The 15,979-nt window shown below is 55.7% G+C and overlaps 1 protein-coding gene across 1 annotated transcript; it reads left to right on the top strand.

Moving 5' to 3' along the window:
• The first annotated feature begins 507 nt into the window (after positions 1–507).
• On the top strand, positions 508–13,333 carry SLC6A19 (solute carrier family 6 member 19). Its single transcript, XM_054578222.1, has 12 exons — positions 508–709; positions 4,972–5,112; positions 5,588–5,725; positions 6,643–6,824; positions 7,170–7,280; positions 7,615–7,727; positions 9,215–9,343; positions 9,434–9,590; positions 10,241–10,445; positions 10,553–10,712; positions 12,633–12,795; positions 13,133–13,333. Exons 1-12 carry the CDS (start codon positions 508–510, stop codon positions 13,331–13,333), a joined length of 1,902 nt encoding a protein of 633 aa, XP_054434197.1.
• The last annotated feature ends 2,646 nt before the right edge of the window (positions 13,334–15,979 follow it).

The raw sequence follows: 15,979 nt of genomic DNA, 5'->3' as shown, positions 1-15,979 counted from the left end.
TCCCAGGAAATCCGCCATGGAGTTGGATGTACCACATGTTTTACAGCCTAGGAAGGGGGCTCGGGACCCTAAGAGTTGTGGGGTTGGGGCTTAGGGAGGCTGGAGCTCCAGGAATGTGGGTCCAAGTCCAGTTCCTGTCATTTCAGGCTTCCTCTGTGAAGCTTCCAGAGGGAGCGGCCAGAAGAACCCCCTGGGAGTCTGGCTGTCTGAGCCCATTGGGTGTGGGGGCGGCTCATCTATGCCCGTGACTTCTGTGTTTGCACAGGGGGAGGGACTGGCCAGTGCCAGCTGAGAGCCTCAAAGGGTCGGCCAGCGCCTCCGGCCTCTGAAGATAAGGCATTAACAGTCCTGTGGACTCGCCCTTCAGATCTGCTGACGCTTCCTTTCAGCCTAGGTGCTTGGGGTGAGGTGCCAAAGGTTCCCTATAAAGTACTGGGGCTCTGGCTTTGTCCACTCACCCTCCAGCTCCTGGTCTGTCCTACTCAGAGGGACCTGCCTGTGACCACCATGGTGAGGCTTGTGCTGCCGAACCCGGGCCTGGAGGACCGAATCCCCTCCCTGGGGGAACTGGAGGTCATGGAGAAGGAGGAGGCCGGCTCTCGGCCCAAGTGGGACAACAAGGCCCAGTACATGCTCACTTGCGTGGGCTTCTGCGTGGGCCTGGGCAATGTGTGGCGCTTCCCGTACTTGTGCCAGAGCCACGGCGGAGGTAGGCTGGGCAGGAGGGCAGGCTGGGGGGCCAGGGCAAAAAACATTGATGTCCCCCAGGAATCCGGCACCCCATTCACAGAGGGGAGAAGTTGGGAGGGCAAGGGGCTGTGAACAGATCCGATCCAGGAGTCGGGGACAGAGAGGGACCAGATGCTCCTATGGGTGGAGCCCCTTCTCTGAGCGGGGAAGGTGCTGGTACCAAGGGTGGTGAGCTACAAATACTGTATGGGCGGTGGGCTAAGTTCTAAACCCACAGGTGTGCTCCACATTCCCTGCGGGATAGAGGAAGGAGTAGGACCTGGAGTGGGTGGCCCTCAGAAGAACAGGCAGGCAGGCTCTGCACCAGAGGCGGGAACTCTGCATCCCCCTTGTAACGCTGGTTTCAGCCCGTCCTGCTGCCTCCAGAGGCCTCTAGGGACCTTGTCCATAGCCCAGGGGGTCTCCTTCCCCTGGGCTGAGGTCACTCCCTCTCCCCAGCTGCAGAGATGCCCCTGGGGTTGCTGAGTCTCAGTCCCCATGGTCTTATCCTTCCACCCACCCTCCCGGTGCCTGCAGGCTGCAGCGATGGAGGTTGTGCCCGGAGTCCCATCTGCCTCCATGCACCTGCGGCTTCTGTCTCCCTGAGCACCCAGCCCTTGCAGGGAGATGGCAGCCAGGATCTCTGCCTCAGGAAGGGGGACTTAGCGGTGCTTGTCACCTTGGGGGAGGTCTGGGTAGGTGCTGCATTCACTCGCTGGAGAGACAGCCTCCACAGAGCCGGCCGGATGCTCTGGGGGTGCCTCTGGTTTGGTTCTGGGGGCTTTGGAATAACCTCCTTTGAAAGCACAAGTGCTCTCTGGTGATGTGAGTTTGTTCTTCCTCTGAAGAACCTGCAGGCTCTCACCAGGCTTTGTGACAGAAAAGAAATCAGACAGAGTTGTTTCCAGGTCACTTTGTGAACCACCCCCCACTTCCATGGCTACAGACTGAAGCTTCTGATTGTCTGGAGAGTCTGTCTTTATGCCTCAGGTCCAGTGCCGCCTGTGCTTTCCAGGTGGTCCTGTCCCAGCCCCCCCCCCCCCCCCCCGTGCCAGTGGAGAGGTGAAGGAACCCTCCTGGCAGCCCATGAGGCCACCCAGCCATAGAGTCACTGACAGTCCCAGAGGCCAGGCTGCCCCTTCCCTCTGAAAGGTCCTGGTCACCTCCCGGATGCCACCAGGGCTGCCCTGGGGCCAGTGTTCTGGCAATACCTGCAGAATTTACTTGGTTCCAAAGGGAAGGGGCTGAAGCAAGGTGGGGGGCGGGGGTTTCTGGGACTGAGAAGAGTTCACCCCTGGGAAACTTTTGGAATGTAACACACACTCCCTGTGAATCCAAGGGTCAGAGTGGGGACGTTGTCTCCAGGCACAGCGGGTGAGAGGGAGATGTCCCACATCACTCCTGGGTCTTGAAGAGCAGACAGCAAAGCCAAGGGTCCTGGGTTTCTCAGCTCAGGGAAGCGAGGGGGAGGTCCAGCTGCCAGGCCCCCGCCTCTCGGGGCCCTCCTGGTGGCTCACCTTCTGTCCACTCTAGGTCATGCCCTGCCCCCCTGTGTGTTCCCTCCCACCTGCGGGGCCTTGCACTGTGTCCCATCTCTGGTCAGAAGCTGAGTACCTGGTCTTCCAAGCCCAGGGGACATTCACTGAGGACAGTGAGGACCCCCCAAGCCCAGGAGACAATTGTTGAGGACAGTGATAAGGGGTCAACCCCAGGAGGAAATTGCTGAGGACAATGACAAGGCGAGGCAGGGGACTCCAGAGGGCTGACATTTCCCATCCCTGTAGCCGCAGCTCTAGGGGAGGGCGTGATTGTATAACTTGAAGAGACAGTGACAGATCTAAAGACTCTGGCGACCAGCCCTGGTTTGGTGAAAACTTAGTTTGCCTTTAGTTATTTCCAGGAGTTTTGGGTAATTTGAAAAGTAAAACAAACCATCATTGACTTTTTATATTTAACTTTATATAATGAAAAAAAATAGAATGCAGAAAAGTAGAGAAAACTACAGAGATGACCCCTACCCCCCACAATGCAGATCAGCATCTGTAGCATTTTGCCACCTATAGTGGGATGGTGGCAGCTTGCGACTGCACGGGCCCACACAAAGCCCCCGTGTGCTGCGTGACACGGAAACGTGTTGTTATGAGGAGGCCCTACCTTCTAGATCTCTGATGGGGGCATGTCTGTGACCAAAGTGGCAGGTAAGTGGGGCACCAGGTGGGCTGTGTCCTCTGCCTGCACCACCTCAGCTGCCCCCCGTTAGTTAGGCCTTTTCTTGGTCTTGTGGGCAAGCAGCAAGGTGCAGTCACCTCTGCCAGAGCCCACCTTGCCGCCACTCTGAGAGGAAATGGGCACGTATCTCGAGAGCGGTCAGTCTGGCCTGCGTCTGGACCATGGGTGGCAGGGACGACCCTGGGAGAAGGGCGAGCAGCTCTCCTCATGCAGCCTCTAGGGACGGCGGGAGGGACCTGAGGACCAGTGGGCGCTGGGGCAAGCGGGCTCAGGAAGAACCCTTTTTCTGAAGAAGGATATTTCAAAAGTTTCAAAAGTCCACTCCGAGTTGAGGTGGTATCAGAGTCCGTGTCCTGGCCCCGCTCCACTCGTCTGCGCACCTTCCGGGCCTTGGGGTTCGCCCCTGTGAAATGGAAGGTGACAGCGAGCTCTGCTCTGAGGGCCGCACCACAAAGCTGGCTATTTTGTCAAGTGTTGCCGACCAAGACGTGGGGAGCGTGCAGGAGGTTGAACCAGGAGGCGTGGTCAGAGTCAGGACTCGCTCCCAGAGTAGGACACAAACAGCTATGTTTGGTTCTCCACGGGAGTGCACCCCCCATTCTGTCCGCAGTGCTGCCACCGCCCGCCTCCTCCGCCCCGACTCATGGCGTTTCCCTTACCCCTTCTTAGCGACAGTGCACGTAGGAGCAATGGTTCGTGGGGCAGGGGAGCCCCAGGAGGCAGCGCCTGCCAGGACCATGCTGTCTGTTCACCACAGGGCTGTCCATGCGTCCCTCCAGCCTGGCCCTGGGACTGCCTTCCTCCACTGGCCCCGGCCCTGCGCCCATTTAGTCAGCAAATATTCTCCAGTTACTCTGTGCCGCACACATCACCTGCAGGAGGGAGAGGTGTGGAGAAGGTTCAGACCCTGCCTTGAAGATAGCAGCTGCCACTCCCCAGCCCACGCTGCCCCTGCCTTTCCCTCCCCTCCCCCACCTGTTTCCCAAATTCTCAGAGAGAAAGCAAGCAAGCTGCTTTTCCATGTGAGTGTTATCTTTCTCTTGCGGGACTTTTACACCTTGCCTGGTCCCACGGCCTCTCTGTCTCTGTACGTGTGTCCATTGGTGTGCAAGAGCACATGACCATGGGCACCTACAGACAGGGGGCCTGTCAGGCACCCTGTTACGCCTGAGGGACCTTGCAGGAGGGATGGCTGCCAGGAGCACAGGCAGTAGAGGCTTCCTGGAGGAGCAGCTATCCAAGTGGGGTTTTCAAGGATGAATAGGAGTTTTCTGATGGAGATGGAGGGGCAGCAGGATCTGTGGGTAAAAGTGACATCGTGAAGTAGGGATGGGATCAAAGGACATTTGGGAACCACAGATTTTTTTCTTCCTGCTAGTTTTGCCCAAAAGATTTTCACATCAAGCTCCCGAGAAAACATTAGAGAAGCAACTCTTACTTTAACTTTACCCTCACCCACACTGTGACCCAGTGAGCAGTCTCTGCCCATGACCCTGCAGCCCCAGCGGTACCCCAGGCCCAGCGCAGCGCCCCACTCCCTTCCCATGGGGGATCCAGCCAGGCGGTCGTCACTGCTGTCTGCTTTCCATCTCATTGTCACATTAAGCTAACCGTTGCCATTGAGTGAAGGTTCCACATGCTGTCCGTGCCGTCCTGGTTGGATTTTGAGCCCCAGAAGGGCCTCACCATGGTCCGTCGTCTCCCTGTGCTCTGCCCAGCAGGTGGACACCTTCATCAATTCTCCAGGGGCTGCCGTGAGCTACCCTTGTAGGACAAGCATGTTCCTGGGGGGACAGCAGGCAAGCTGGCCGCTCTCATGAGGTGGCATGAAATGTCCCCCATAAAACAGCCCCAGTGGCCATCACGAGTGGTGCCTTGTTAATGGTGGTGTGCTAAGTTTGTATTTGTGAGCAAGTTCTGCAGGGACTTTCTGCCAAAGCCTGTGCCTCCAGAGGGGGGCCCTTTGCCGTCTGATGTGCATTGCCTGACGCGCTGCTGCCCTTTCCCCACCAGGAGCGTTCATGATCCCGTTTCTCATCTTGCTGATTGTGGAGGGCGTCCCCTTGCTGCACCTGGAGTTCGCCATCGGGCAGAGACTGCGCAAGGGCAGCGTGGGCACCTGGAGCTCCATCCACCCAGCCCTGAAAGGTGTAGGTGCGTGTCAGCACCCGGTTGGTGGGACCCCTGCCCGAGCCCAGTGTGGGCAACAAGCGCGCTCCTTCCTTCTCTCCTTTCACCTGTTTCCGGAGGGCTCGCTGTCCCCAGCCCTCTGCAAACCCTGTCTTGGCATCTCACAGAGGTATAGGTGTCGAGGTCCAGCCTGGGGCCACTCCTGGCCCGCAGAGACCAGTTGGGCAGCAAAGGCTATCTGGAGTCCCTGGGCGCCCAGGGCCTGGGAGTTGTAGATGCAGGGAGAGCTGAGTCCCCCATTGCTTCCCACAGCAGAGCTCAACAAGTGCCCAAGGGACCATCCTCCTGTTCTCTGGAACCCTGGGTCTACTCACACTGAGTCCCAGAGGAGGTCCCCCCAGCACTGCCCCTCCTGCTAACAGTGCCCCACCCTCCAGTGGTGCCCCCCCCTTGCAGTGCCTCCCAGTGGTGCCCCCTAGCAGTGTCGATTGCTCCCCAGGGATTGCATCCATGTTCGTGTCCTTCATGGTGGGCCTCTACTACAACACCATCATCGCCTGGGTCATGTGGTACTTCTTCAACTCCTTCCAGGAACCCCTGCCTTGGAGCACCTGCCCGCTCAATGACAACCAGACAGGTGAGCCCCGGACGAGGCAGGGTTGGGGCTCAGGAGGCACGGAGGCTGGTTGTTCGAGGGCCATGTGCACCCTTGCACATGCAGAATCCATGAGTAGGCACCTTCTGATTTCCCCAAATTCAAATGGTTATGGCTCAGGTTTGGCAAAAATCAGAGCACATCTACTGTAACAGGGGATTTTAAAAGACCACTGGGCCAGAGAAGAGCCCTTTGTAAAGGGGCTTCCACCGCAGGAGGCATGGTGCCAGCCCAGGTAGAAATGAAGGGAAGGTGGGGGGATGCCTCTGGGCATTGCAGAGACCCACTGCTCCCTGACATCACACCGAGTGCTGGCCTGACCCTCTGCTGTCCCTTCCCACCACATTTCTGAGGGTCTTCCTCTCTGCGGTCTCCTGCCCCTCACCACTGGGTTTTTCTGGGACCCCCCTCTAGGGAGGGAGAGTGGGGAACAAACCCTCTGTCCGGGGACTGTGGGGGGCACAGGCCATGTGCTCAGCTTGGCAGCTTGCACACATCTGCATCAAGAGGGGGACTGCCTGATCTGTAAACATGGGTCCAATAGGCAGGGAGTGGCCAGTGCACGGGGTGTGTGCGCACGCATGCATGTCTGATGTGCTCACATTTCTGTGTGCACCCATGCGCGGACATGTGTACATGTTTGCAGTCAAGTATGCCCACGTGTGCATGTGTCATGTGAGTATGCACACACATGTTCATGTGCAAGCACGTGCAAGTGTGCTCATGTGTATGCACACCTGTCTATGTGGAAGTGCACTTGCCTGTCTGTGCACATTATGTCCTTGGTGCCAGTGAGTTGGAAGCACAGCCTGGTTTCCTGTGGCACCGCTCTGTTCCTCATCCCCCTCCTCGGTTCCCTCTCTCTGACCCATGCTGACGGTTGTGAATGCCCCCTGCAGGCTACGTGGAGGAGTGCGCCCGCAGCTCAGCTGTGGACTACTACTGGTACCGGGAGACCCTCAACATCTCTACTTCCATTGACGACTCTGGCTCTGTGCAGTGGTGGATCCTGCTCTGCCTGACCTGTGCCTGGAGTGTCCTCTATGTGTGCACCATCCGTGGCATTGAGACCACTGGCAAGGTGTGGCCTGGGCTTCAGGGGCTTGCAGGGACAAGCAGGAGCTGGCTGCCCCTTCACCAGCTCTGAGGGTCACTGCTCCATGTCTGTTTGTTCGGAAGGGGCTATGGTGGTGGCCAGGGCAGTTCTCAGACCTGTGCTTAAAAAGCTGTGGCAAGAGTGACCCACAGCAGCGCTCTGACTGGGGAGAGCTGAATAGTCCTCAGTACAAACAGTAGGAAATGTCTCCTCTCCCTGTCCTGGGAGCTGGGGGCAATGTGGTTCCCAGGGAAGTGGAGCCAGGGTCCTGCATGACCTTCCCCTTTTCTTCGTGTCTTCCCCTTCATCCCACTTCTGCCCTGTCCCCAGGCTGTGTACATCACCTCGACGCTGCCCTACGTTGTCCTGACCATCTTCCTCATTCGGGGCCTTACACTGAAGGGAGCCACCAATGGCATTGTCTTCCTCTTCACGCCTAATGTGAGTCTCCTGCTGTCTGCCCCCGGGCTCCAGCTCCTGTGGGAGAGGCCACCCTGGGGGATAGGCCTCCCCACCTGAGACCAGCCCCGGCCAGTCCCAAGCCCCCTCGATGTGTGTGTGCTGGACCTGTGTGTGAGGGGCTGCCTGTGAGCTTGAGGAAAGCTCTGTGTGAATTGCTGGCAGCCACCTCCAAGTCATCAGCTGCCACCTGCCCAGCAGCCTCAGCTGTTACTAGCCTCTAGGCTCATACCTCCCCCGCGGGCCACTACCCCCTTGGTTTTCCGTGACTCCTCATCCTTGGGGCACCTGGCTGAGATTCTCTGTTTGGCTACAGATCACAGAGCTGGCCAACCCAGTGACTTGGCTGGACGCGGGGGCCCAGGTCTTCTACTCCTTCTCGTTGGCCTTTGGGGGCCTCATCTCTTTCTCCAGCTACAACTCTGTCCAGTGAGTATGGACAGGGGTTCTGGGCTGGGCTTGCCTCAGTGCCCCAGTGGATCATGGGATCCATGGGGCTCCATGCTGGGGAGGCAGGCTCAGGGCCTGGGAGATTTTCACATACGAGATGCCTCAAGTGAGGCCTGTTTACGACCATGCTCTCCATGGTGCCTTGGTCCCAAGGATGGCGAGCCCTGGTGTGCTCCCTTCCTTCCCCCACACCCACTCTCTGGTTGCCCCTCAGCATCCAGGACCCCAAATGCCCGGCCACCATCATCCACCCCAGACCAGCACTCACACAGAAAGAGCCCCTAGGGATCTTCAGGGGAATGCAGTTGTTACCAGTTCATCTCCAAAAACACTTATGGAGGACCCACTGTGTGCCCTACCTGGTACATGAGTTTCTGTCCTCCTAGGACCTATGGCTGTGGACTGGCAGAGAGATAAATAGAATGAACAGAAAGAGGGATCCCTGGAGGGACGGGGGGCCAGGCTGGGGTTCTCAGTCGGGGCTGGCTCGCACACAGAAGGTGTAATATGAGAAAAGACTTAGACGGGGAGTAGGTGAGCGCGACGTCTGCTGGCTGCGCGCTGTTGGTCATGGGGGACGGTCTGAGAGGGTGGGGGGCCGGGCAGGGCAGTGGTGAGGCCCCATTTCCCCACATCCATGCTGATACTTGTTATTATCTAGCTTCTTAACTCTGGCCATCCAGTGGTGTAGGTGGGACGTGGTGTTTCACTGTGGCTTGATTTGTTTCCCTGAGAGCTAGGGGTCTAGGCTTTTGTTGAAAGCATTTAGAAGGATGGGGTTAGCGTCAGCAGTGGGATCAGTGGGAGAGCTGCTGGGTCAGGTGGGGGAGGTCAGGGATTGTGTTTTGGACACACTAAGCTGATGATGGGGAGCCCTCAGCTGGGTGGAGAACCAGGGGAGGGCAGGAGGGGGTATGGAGGGGCAGGGGTAGGGGACACAGGAGCGGATCTGGGAGGGGCATGGAAGTGTAGGCGTGGGGGGCATGGCCCAGGCTACCTCTGCAGAGCCTTTGGGGTGTGGTCTGTGAGGCCCTGGCCTCTCCTAACACATGAGGCCGAGTGCTGACTGAGTGCTCACCTTCTGGACCCAGGGCACAAGCTGGCCAAGCAGAAGTTGGCATACAAGTTTCTCCTGCCCCAGCTTTGGGGTCTGAAGGGTGCTCTAGAGGTCTCCACAGCATTCAGGGGCTTCCAGGCCACCAAGTTGCAGTGCAGGTGACATTGTGAAGTGGTAAGAAGAGCAGGAGAGAGGGACCACTGGTTGTAGGTGCAGGGTTTGGGGACAGTCCTCTGGTCACCTCTTGCTGGGTGCAGTCGGGGAAGGACAGTGGGTGGGCTGTGTCCCCTCTCCCACTCTATCCCAGCAGCTGAGGCTCAGGCCAGGCTCCTTGCCTGTGCTGATGGGGCAGGGTACATGAACACAGCACCCCCAGCCTGCAGTGACCTGATGCTGCTCTCCTCTGCAGCAACAACTGTGAGATGGACTCAGTGATTGTGTCCGTCATCAACGGCTTCACATCCGTGTACGCAGCCACCGTGGTTTACTCCATCATTGGCTTCCGCGCCACCGAGCGTTTTGACGACTGCTTCAACAAGTGAGTGAAGCTGCTAGCCCGGGCCCGCCTCCAGGGAGCCTGTAAGGCCTGTGCCGCCCAGGGCTGGTATGAGCCTCACTCTCTTTCCAGGAATATCCTGACACTCATGAACGGGTTCGACCTGCCGGAAGGCAATGTCACCCAGGAGAACTTTGAGGAAATACAGCAGTGGTACAATAAAACGTATCCCGTGGCCTTCTCCCAGCTAAAATTCCAGACCTGTGACATGAACTCTTTCCTGTCAGAGGTGAGTCTCTTTGGAGCAGCTCAAGGCAGAGGAGGGGAAGACACGCTGGAGGGGCATTGAACTCCCCCAGGAGCCCAGTTCTCACGGGCCCATCTCCATCCTCATGTGCCCGCCTGCCTCTAACCCTCCTGCTCCACTCTGGAGCTTACACCCCGAGAGCCCATCGGTCACATGCTGCCCTGCAGCCTGCTCTAATTGGCTCTAACCAACCAATGGGCCACACAACCAGGGCAGCTGTTTAGGCGACTCACTGAGGTCCTGTTGAAGTCATTTAGGACTTTGAACCTGGCCATGTGGGTGCATCTCAGGAATCATGGGTGGGTGGGGGTGGTGCCCAGTCTGTGAGCAGACGGCAATCTACACAGCTGCCACATGTCTGTTCAGGCAGCTCGGGGCCTAACTGCTGCTGGACAATATGATCCCTGTCCTGTTCATAAAACATAGTTCAACTTTTGAAAAGAGTTGGGCTGAAGAGATAATGACTGGTTATTTCACAAGATAGCTCAAATGAGTCCAATACCTGCACAGTGTGGGCGTGGCACCAAGAGAGCTGGCCAGGGGTTGACAGGAAGGAGAAGGACGTGACTGAGGCCAGGGGGACCTGGGGAGTGTGTGCCGTGCGTGCATGACCCCTCTGTTTGTCCATGCAGGGTGTGGAGGGCACGGGGCTGGCGTTCATTGTCTTTACGGAGGCCATCACCAAGATGCCAGTGTCCCCGCTGTGGTCTGTGCTCTTCTTCATCATGCTCTTCTGCCTGGGCCTGTCCTCCATGTTTGGGAACATGGAAGGTGTGGTTGTGCCCCTGCAAGACCTCAAAGTCATCCCTGAAAAGTGGCCCAAGGAGGTGCTTACAGGTACACAGGCCAGGGCTGGGCAGGCGGGCGGCAAGGACAGGCCTCGGGAACCATGGCTGAGGGGCAAGTGGAGAGCCCTGTCTGCAGCGGCTGTTCTCTGTCCCCAGGCCTCATCTGTTTGGGGTCGTATTTCATTGCGTTCATCTTCACGCTGAACTCTGGCCAGTACTGGCTTTCCCTGATGGATGGCTACGCTGGCTCTATCCCCCTGCTCATCATCGCCTTCTGTGAGATGTTTGCCGTCGTCTACGTGTATGGTGTGGACAGGTAGGAGGGAGCCTGAGGCATGCGGCTGTTTCCAACAATAATAGGAAACTCCCATCCTGGGATAAGTTGTGCTGTTTCCAGTCCCAGATGGAAGAAAAGAGAACAGGACTCAGGCCTGAGGGACCGGCGTGGTGTGGGCAGAGGATTGGCACCTGGATGGGGGAGGGTGGGAAAGAGATAGAACCCAGATGAATGTCCATCCAGAGCAGTCAAAACCATAACCCCTCCAGCTCTCAGATAGTTTCAGATCTAGCATAGAAAGATAAGCACAGACTGTTGGAGACTGCATAGTCACAAATGAAATACCACGTGACTTAAATACATTTATAACTGAAGTGTCATAAGCAAAGTCAAAAGACAAATAATTAGCTAGAGAAACAGTTGCATGGCATGGAGGTGCAGCACTGGTACAGCCAATGAGACATGACCAGGGGGTCCAGAAATCACAGAAGGGTGCTCCATGTTCTGTGGGGCCCAGAATCAGCCTCCAGAGGCAGGTGAGGGGCGGGGACTGGAGGACGGGGAGTGACAGCACAGGGACATTAGCTGTTGGTAAGAGGGCCTCCCTGTGGGACCAGGGGGAGGGAGCTGGGTGTTTTATGTCAACGAGAGGTCCATGGCCCGGAAGCCCCAATTGGCGGGCATGCTCTGGGCCTCTCTATGGGGAGAGAGGGCTGTGCAGCCAAACAGAGACTCAAACAAAAAAGAGGGCTATGCGGCCCTTTCAATTGTCCGCTTGGTCAAATACCCTATTATCATACCCTAAGCTTGTACCCAGCAGGGCCTGGGAACATCACCCTATTATCATACATGAGGAGATCCAGAAAATGGCACCATGTCTTTTGACAGGAGCTGGACTCACCACAACTTAAAAGTAACTGTTGGTGTCTATTAATGTGACATGCACAAGCCATCGAGTTGGGGGTGGGGCAGGACTCCTACTTGGAGAGTTCTGTTCTGGATCACCAAGACATGCATGTGGAAGGGCACACATGCAGGAGGCCTATCTCTGTCACAATGCAAACAGCCAGGATGGCAGCCACGGAGAGACTGAGGAGTATGTGGGAGGACTCACTGTGCCGTAACATCAGCACCTGCTGGGGAAGAAGGCTTAGATGGAAGTGCACGATGTTGCGGTGTGCCTGCTGCTGGATGTGAAGCAGGTGTGACTGTTCTAATGCGTGCACATCCATCTGTGAATGGCCCAAGGACAGTTGAAGCCAGACACTTGCTGCTGGGGGTCCTGTGCAATGCTGCCTCAAGGAGGCCATGTGAGCAGAAGGTGGAGAGCGAGGAGTGGCCCCAAGCAGAAGAGACTTATCACCATGCTCCCAGGCCCTGCTGGGTACAAGCTTAGGCATCTGCACTGTTCTAGAAGTGCCCTACACATCATCAGTGGTCCTGGACAGGTCATATTTACATTTTGCCCTCCCTGTTATGATTTCTACAGATAATAAACTCATTTGTGCAGAAGAGAGTTCAGCACAGGATGGGCAGGAGATAGTGGGGCCTCCAAGGTCAGGGCCATGGCCCTGCCAAGGAGACTGAGGCTTCCCTTCTCCATTCCTCCAGAGGCATTGGCCCCTATTTGCATACGTAACTGCCCAGGGAATGTTCACAAGATTGAACACCAGGCTGTGGTTTGCTCTGTAGGGTGGTTTCCAGAGGCCTCTAGAGAGGCTACCACTGTGCCCAGAGGCTTTCCAGCGGAGGCAAGTCTGTCCAGAAGGATGGCTGCAACTGTGATGGGAAAAAGGCCAGATGTGGCACTTTAGGATGGCAACTGTGTGTCCAGTGTGGAAAGCCTAGCCCATCCTCTGCTTTGTTGGGATTAAAGGCCCCTTTAATGTCCATCATTATGGACATTAATATCAGTTGATGTCCATCAGCTGATGGCTCCCTTTTGGCTTCTGCTTCCAGGTTCAACAAGGACATTGAGTTTATGATCGGCCACAAGCCCAACATCTTCTGGCAAATCACATGGAGAGTGGTTAGTCCACTGCTCATGCTGATCATCTTCTTGTTCTTCTTCGTGGTCAAGGTCAATGAGGAGCTGATGTACAGCATCTGGGACCCTTCTTATGTGAGCATACAGGGGCCACTGGGTGGGTGGTGGGGGTCATGTTCCCTGTTAGGAGGCACATGGAATAGAGGAGGTGGGGACTACCTGAGGGGCAGGGGGTGTAGGGAAGGTGTGGGGGCAGAAATAGGGAAGCATGTGGGCACAGAGGAGGCAGGGGAGGCAGGGGATCATATTTCTCCTGGGGAAGTATGGGGGATTGGAGGAGCCTTGGGTCTCCCTCTTCTCCCCAACAAGGACCAGAATGTGAGAATTTGGGGGAGAAGGGGCACTCTGCCCCCAAAGGAGACCCCACTGGCTGTCTTTGTGTCTGCTCACCCTGTGGTTGCTTTCTTCCTAGGAGGAATTTCCTAAATCCAAGAAGGAATCATACCCAAGTTGGGTGTATGCCGTGGTGGTCTTCATTGCTGGTGTGCCCTGCCTCACTATCCCCTGCTTTGCCATCTACAAGGTCATCAGGAACTACTGCAAGAGGAGAGGAAACCAGCAGTTGATAAGCGCCCAGTCCACAGCCTCTATAAATGGAGACCTGAAGTACTGAGCACCGTGCCCATGGCTGCACATGTCCATGTGCACATGCATGTGTGAGCATGTGCATGTGCACATGGGTGAGAGAGTGTGTATATACAGGTGTGCACATAAGCATATGTATGCATGTGTGTGTGTATATGCATATGTATGCACACATAAGAGTGTAGACATGTGCTCTGGTGCCTGTGTCTATATGGTTTTGTGTATACACACGTTATCATGTGTACACATATGAATGTGCATATAGGTAGATGTGCATACAGACATGAATATATAGGTATGTGGGTAGGCATGGGCAAGCATGTGCATACCCATGTGCATACAAACCGATGTGAGTGTATACATGTGTATGTGCATATGAACATGGAAGTTGTATATTTATAAATGTATACATGTGTGACTTGTGTATGATGTGCTCCATACATGTGTATATGCATGTGCATGTGTTTGTGTCTAAGTGTGTATTTGTGTTGTAATTTTATATGGGTGTGTGCACGAGGCTATGTGTGCATGTGCACATGTGTGTGTACACATGTACATGTACCTGTTGCCCTGCAGCATACGCATCCTCCATGTGGGGTCTGGCTGTCCTCTTGGTTCTCTGTGTCATGGATGTGGCGGGCCCTGTGCTCATGTTCTACCTGGCCTTCCAAAAGAGTCAAAGAAACAGCAGGGAGGCCACAGCTGCTGTGCTCATCCTGTGGGAGACAGGAATGTGTTGCTGTCTTGGCTCCTTGAAACAGTCCTGTTGCCCCCTCTCCCCCTTGCCATTTATCTGTTGACCTAGGAGCTCTTGCAGTAATGTTTCAATTTTACCCCATGGTAAGGGGCCCAGACTGGAAGAGGCCACTGGCGGTTAGGCCAGTGAGGCCTGCCTGTCTGCCAGCCAGCGAAGAGTTCTGAGTCGTGGCAGTGTTTTGGCTTAATGAATACTAATCCATTTAATCATTGCTTCTGGCTGCCACAAATAGATGACCGTTAAATAAAACTCAACTTGGCATAATTTAAGGCAGGAATGCCCTTTGTGTGTGCATGTTTTTTAAGAGAACATTAACAGTGGGAATTTTTAGCCTGGTGTTGGAAAAGATGGGTTGTAGGGTAACTTGGCCTTGGTCACTGAGGTTGAGGACAGTCCATATGTCCTGAGCAATGTGAGGGGCTGTGAAGATCCTGGAAGACCACCCACTTGGCGCCACTCACTGAAGGCTGGTGTTGTCTCTTCCCCCATCATGGAAAGGCCTGTTTCCTAGGATGCAACATCCAACCTCAGCCAAAGTTACTTGGCACTTGGGGTGTCTATTCCAGTGCTACTCCCACTTTCCATGGAAACATCTGGAAGTTTAAGTTAAACTGGACTTTCTGAGCATTCTCTGGACAGGGATGGGAGAGCTGAGTGAAGGGTGGGTCCCGGCACCACGTTCAGTCTACCCACTTGGAGACACCCCAACACACTCTCCTCTTTCCCAGCGCCTCCTGTCCAACAGGGACCACGAACTTCAGCCCTGAAGCCGGCTGAGGACCTCCAAATACCTTGAAGTGTCTAGAGTCCTCTTACATGGCCAGTCACCTGAATGTCATGATCTAGAGAAGCCTCTGGAGGTAGAGTGGGAGGCCAGCCCACCCCCTCCACCCCAGGACATGACACCGCATCACTACCCAGGAAGCCCGCAGACCTCACACCATTCCAGGCTCCATCCCCAGGTGCCAATAGCTTCCGTGGGAACCTCACTTCCTGCTATTCACAAAGTCTTCTGACCCTTCATTGGGAAAATGCTCATCAGTACCTGGTGGATGCACTGCCCCACCCAGAAGTGCAGGAGGGGAGAGACTGGGTGGGGCTAATCTCCTCAGTTCATATCACCTGATGAGTGCCTCATTTTACAGACTTACGATCTTTGCAAATTTTTAGACATGCAGGTTTTATGAACAGAAAGTGTACCTGTCTAAATAAATCACTGTATTTCATATTCTTGGCCTAAATGTTGTACAAATGCAGAGGGATGAGCAGAGGTAACAGCTGAACCCTCTAGAAGGGATGATGCAGGGCTGTGCCTCTGGGTTCTAGGACTTCCTCTGAAGAAGCCACAATGTAGTGTCTACAGAGCCCAAGGTGTGATGGGTGGCCTGTCCATTGCCTGCAATGCCCCATGATGCTGGGGGTGAGCCTTAGCCTCAGGACATGGGAGCCGCTGGCCAGGTTAGCTGGGTTCGGGGGCAGGGAGAGAGAGCAAGAAGGATGGTGGGAAAGGCCCCTGCAGGTGTTTCAGGCTGGCCACCCAGCCCCACCCTCCTCTCCCCTCCTCTTCCCTCCCTCCTCCTCCTTGTCATCTTCTTTGATTCTCTACTTTGTCTCTTTTCCCTCTCACCCAAAAAGAATCTTTTAAAACTGTGTCCATGGTGCCCACACTTTCAGGACCCACATGTTTAGGATTGTGGCCTCATATTTGAGAGACACAGCATCCTGGGGAAGTGACAATTGTGAATCTGGGGCCCTGGCCTATCCTGATAGAAGAATCTGCAGTGGTGGGGGAGTAGTCTCCCTGTCTGGGAGCCCCCCAAGTGGGAGTACCTAGGCTGAATCACCCCATGTCAGTACATCACCGCTCCCTGGAGGGGAGGTGTCACATGACCCCCCGACCTCTCACACCCCAACTGT

This window comes from Pteronotus mesoamericanus, unplaced genomic scaffold (assembly GCF_021234165.1).
Source record: "Pteronotus mesoamericanus isolate MK-2021 breed Mesoamerican mustached bat unplaced genomic scaffold, CSHL_Meso_final contig_50, whole genome shotgun sequence".
NCBI classification, from domain to species: Eukaryota; Metazoa; Chordata; class Mammalia; order Chiroptera; family Mormoopidae; genus Pteronotus; species Pteronotus mesoamericanus.
The sequence above is the reverse complement of the archived record's forward strand: the minus strand, read 5'-3'. Positions and strand labels throughout refer to the sequence as shown.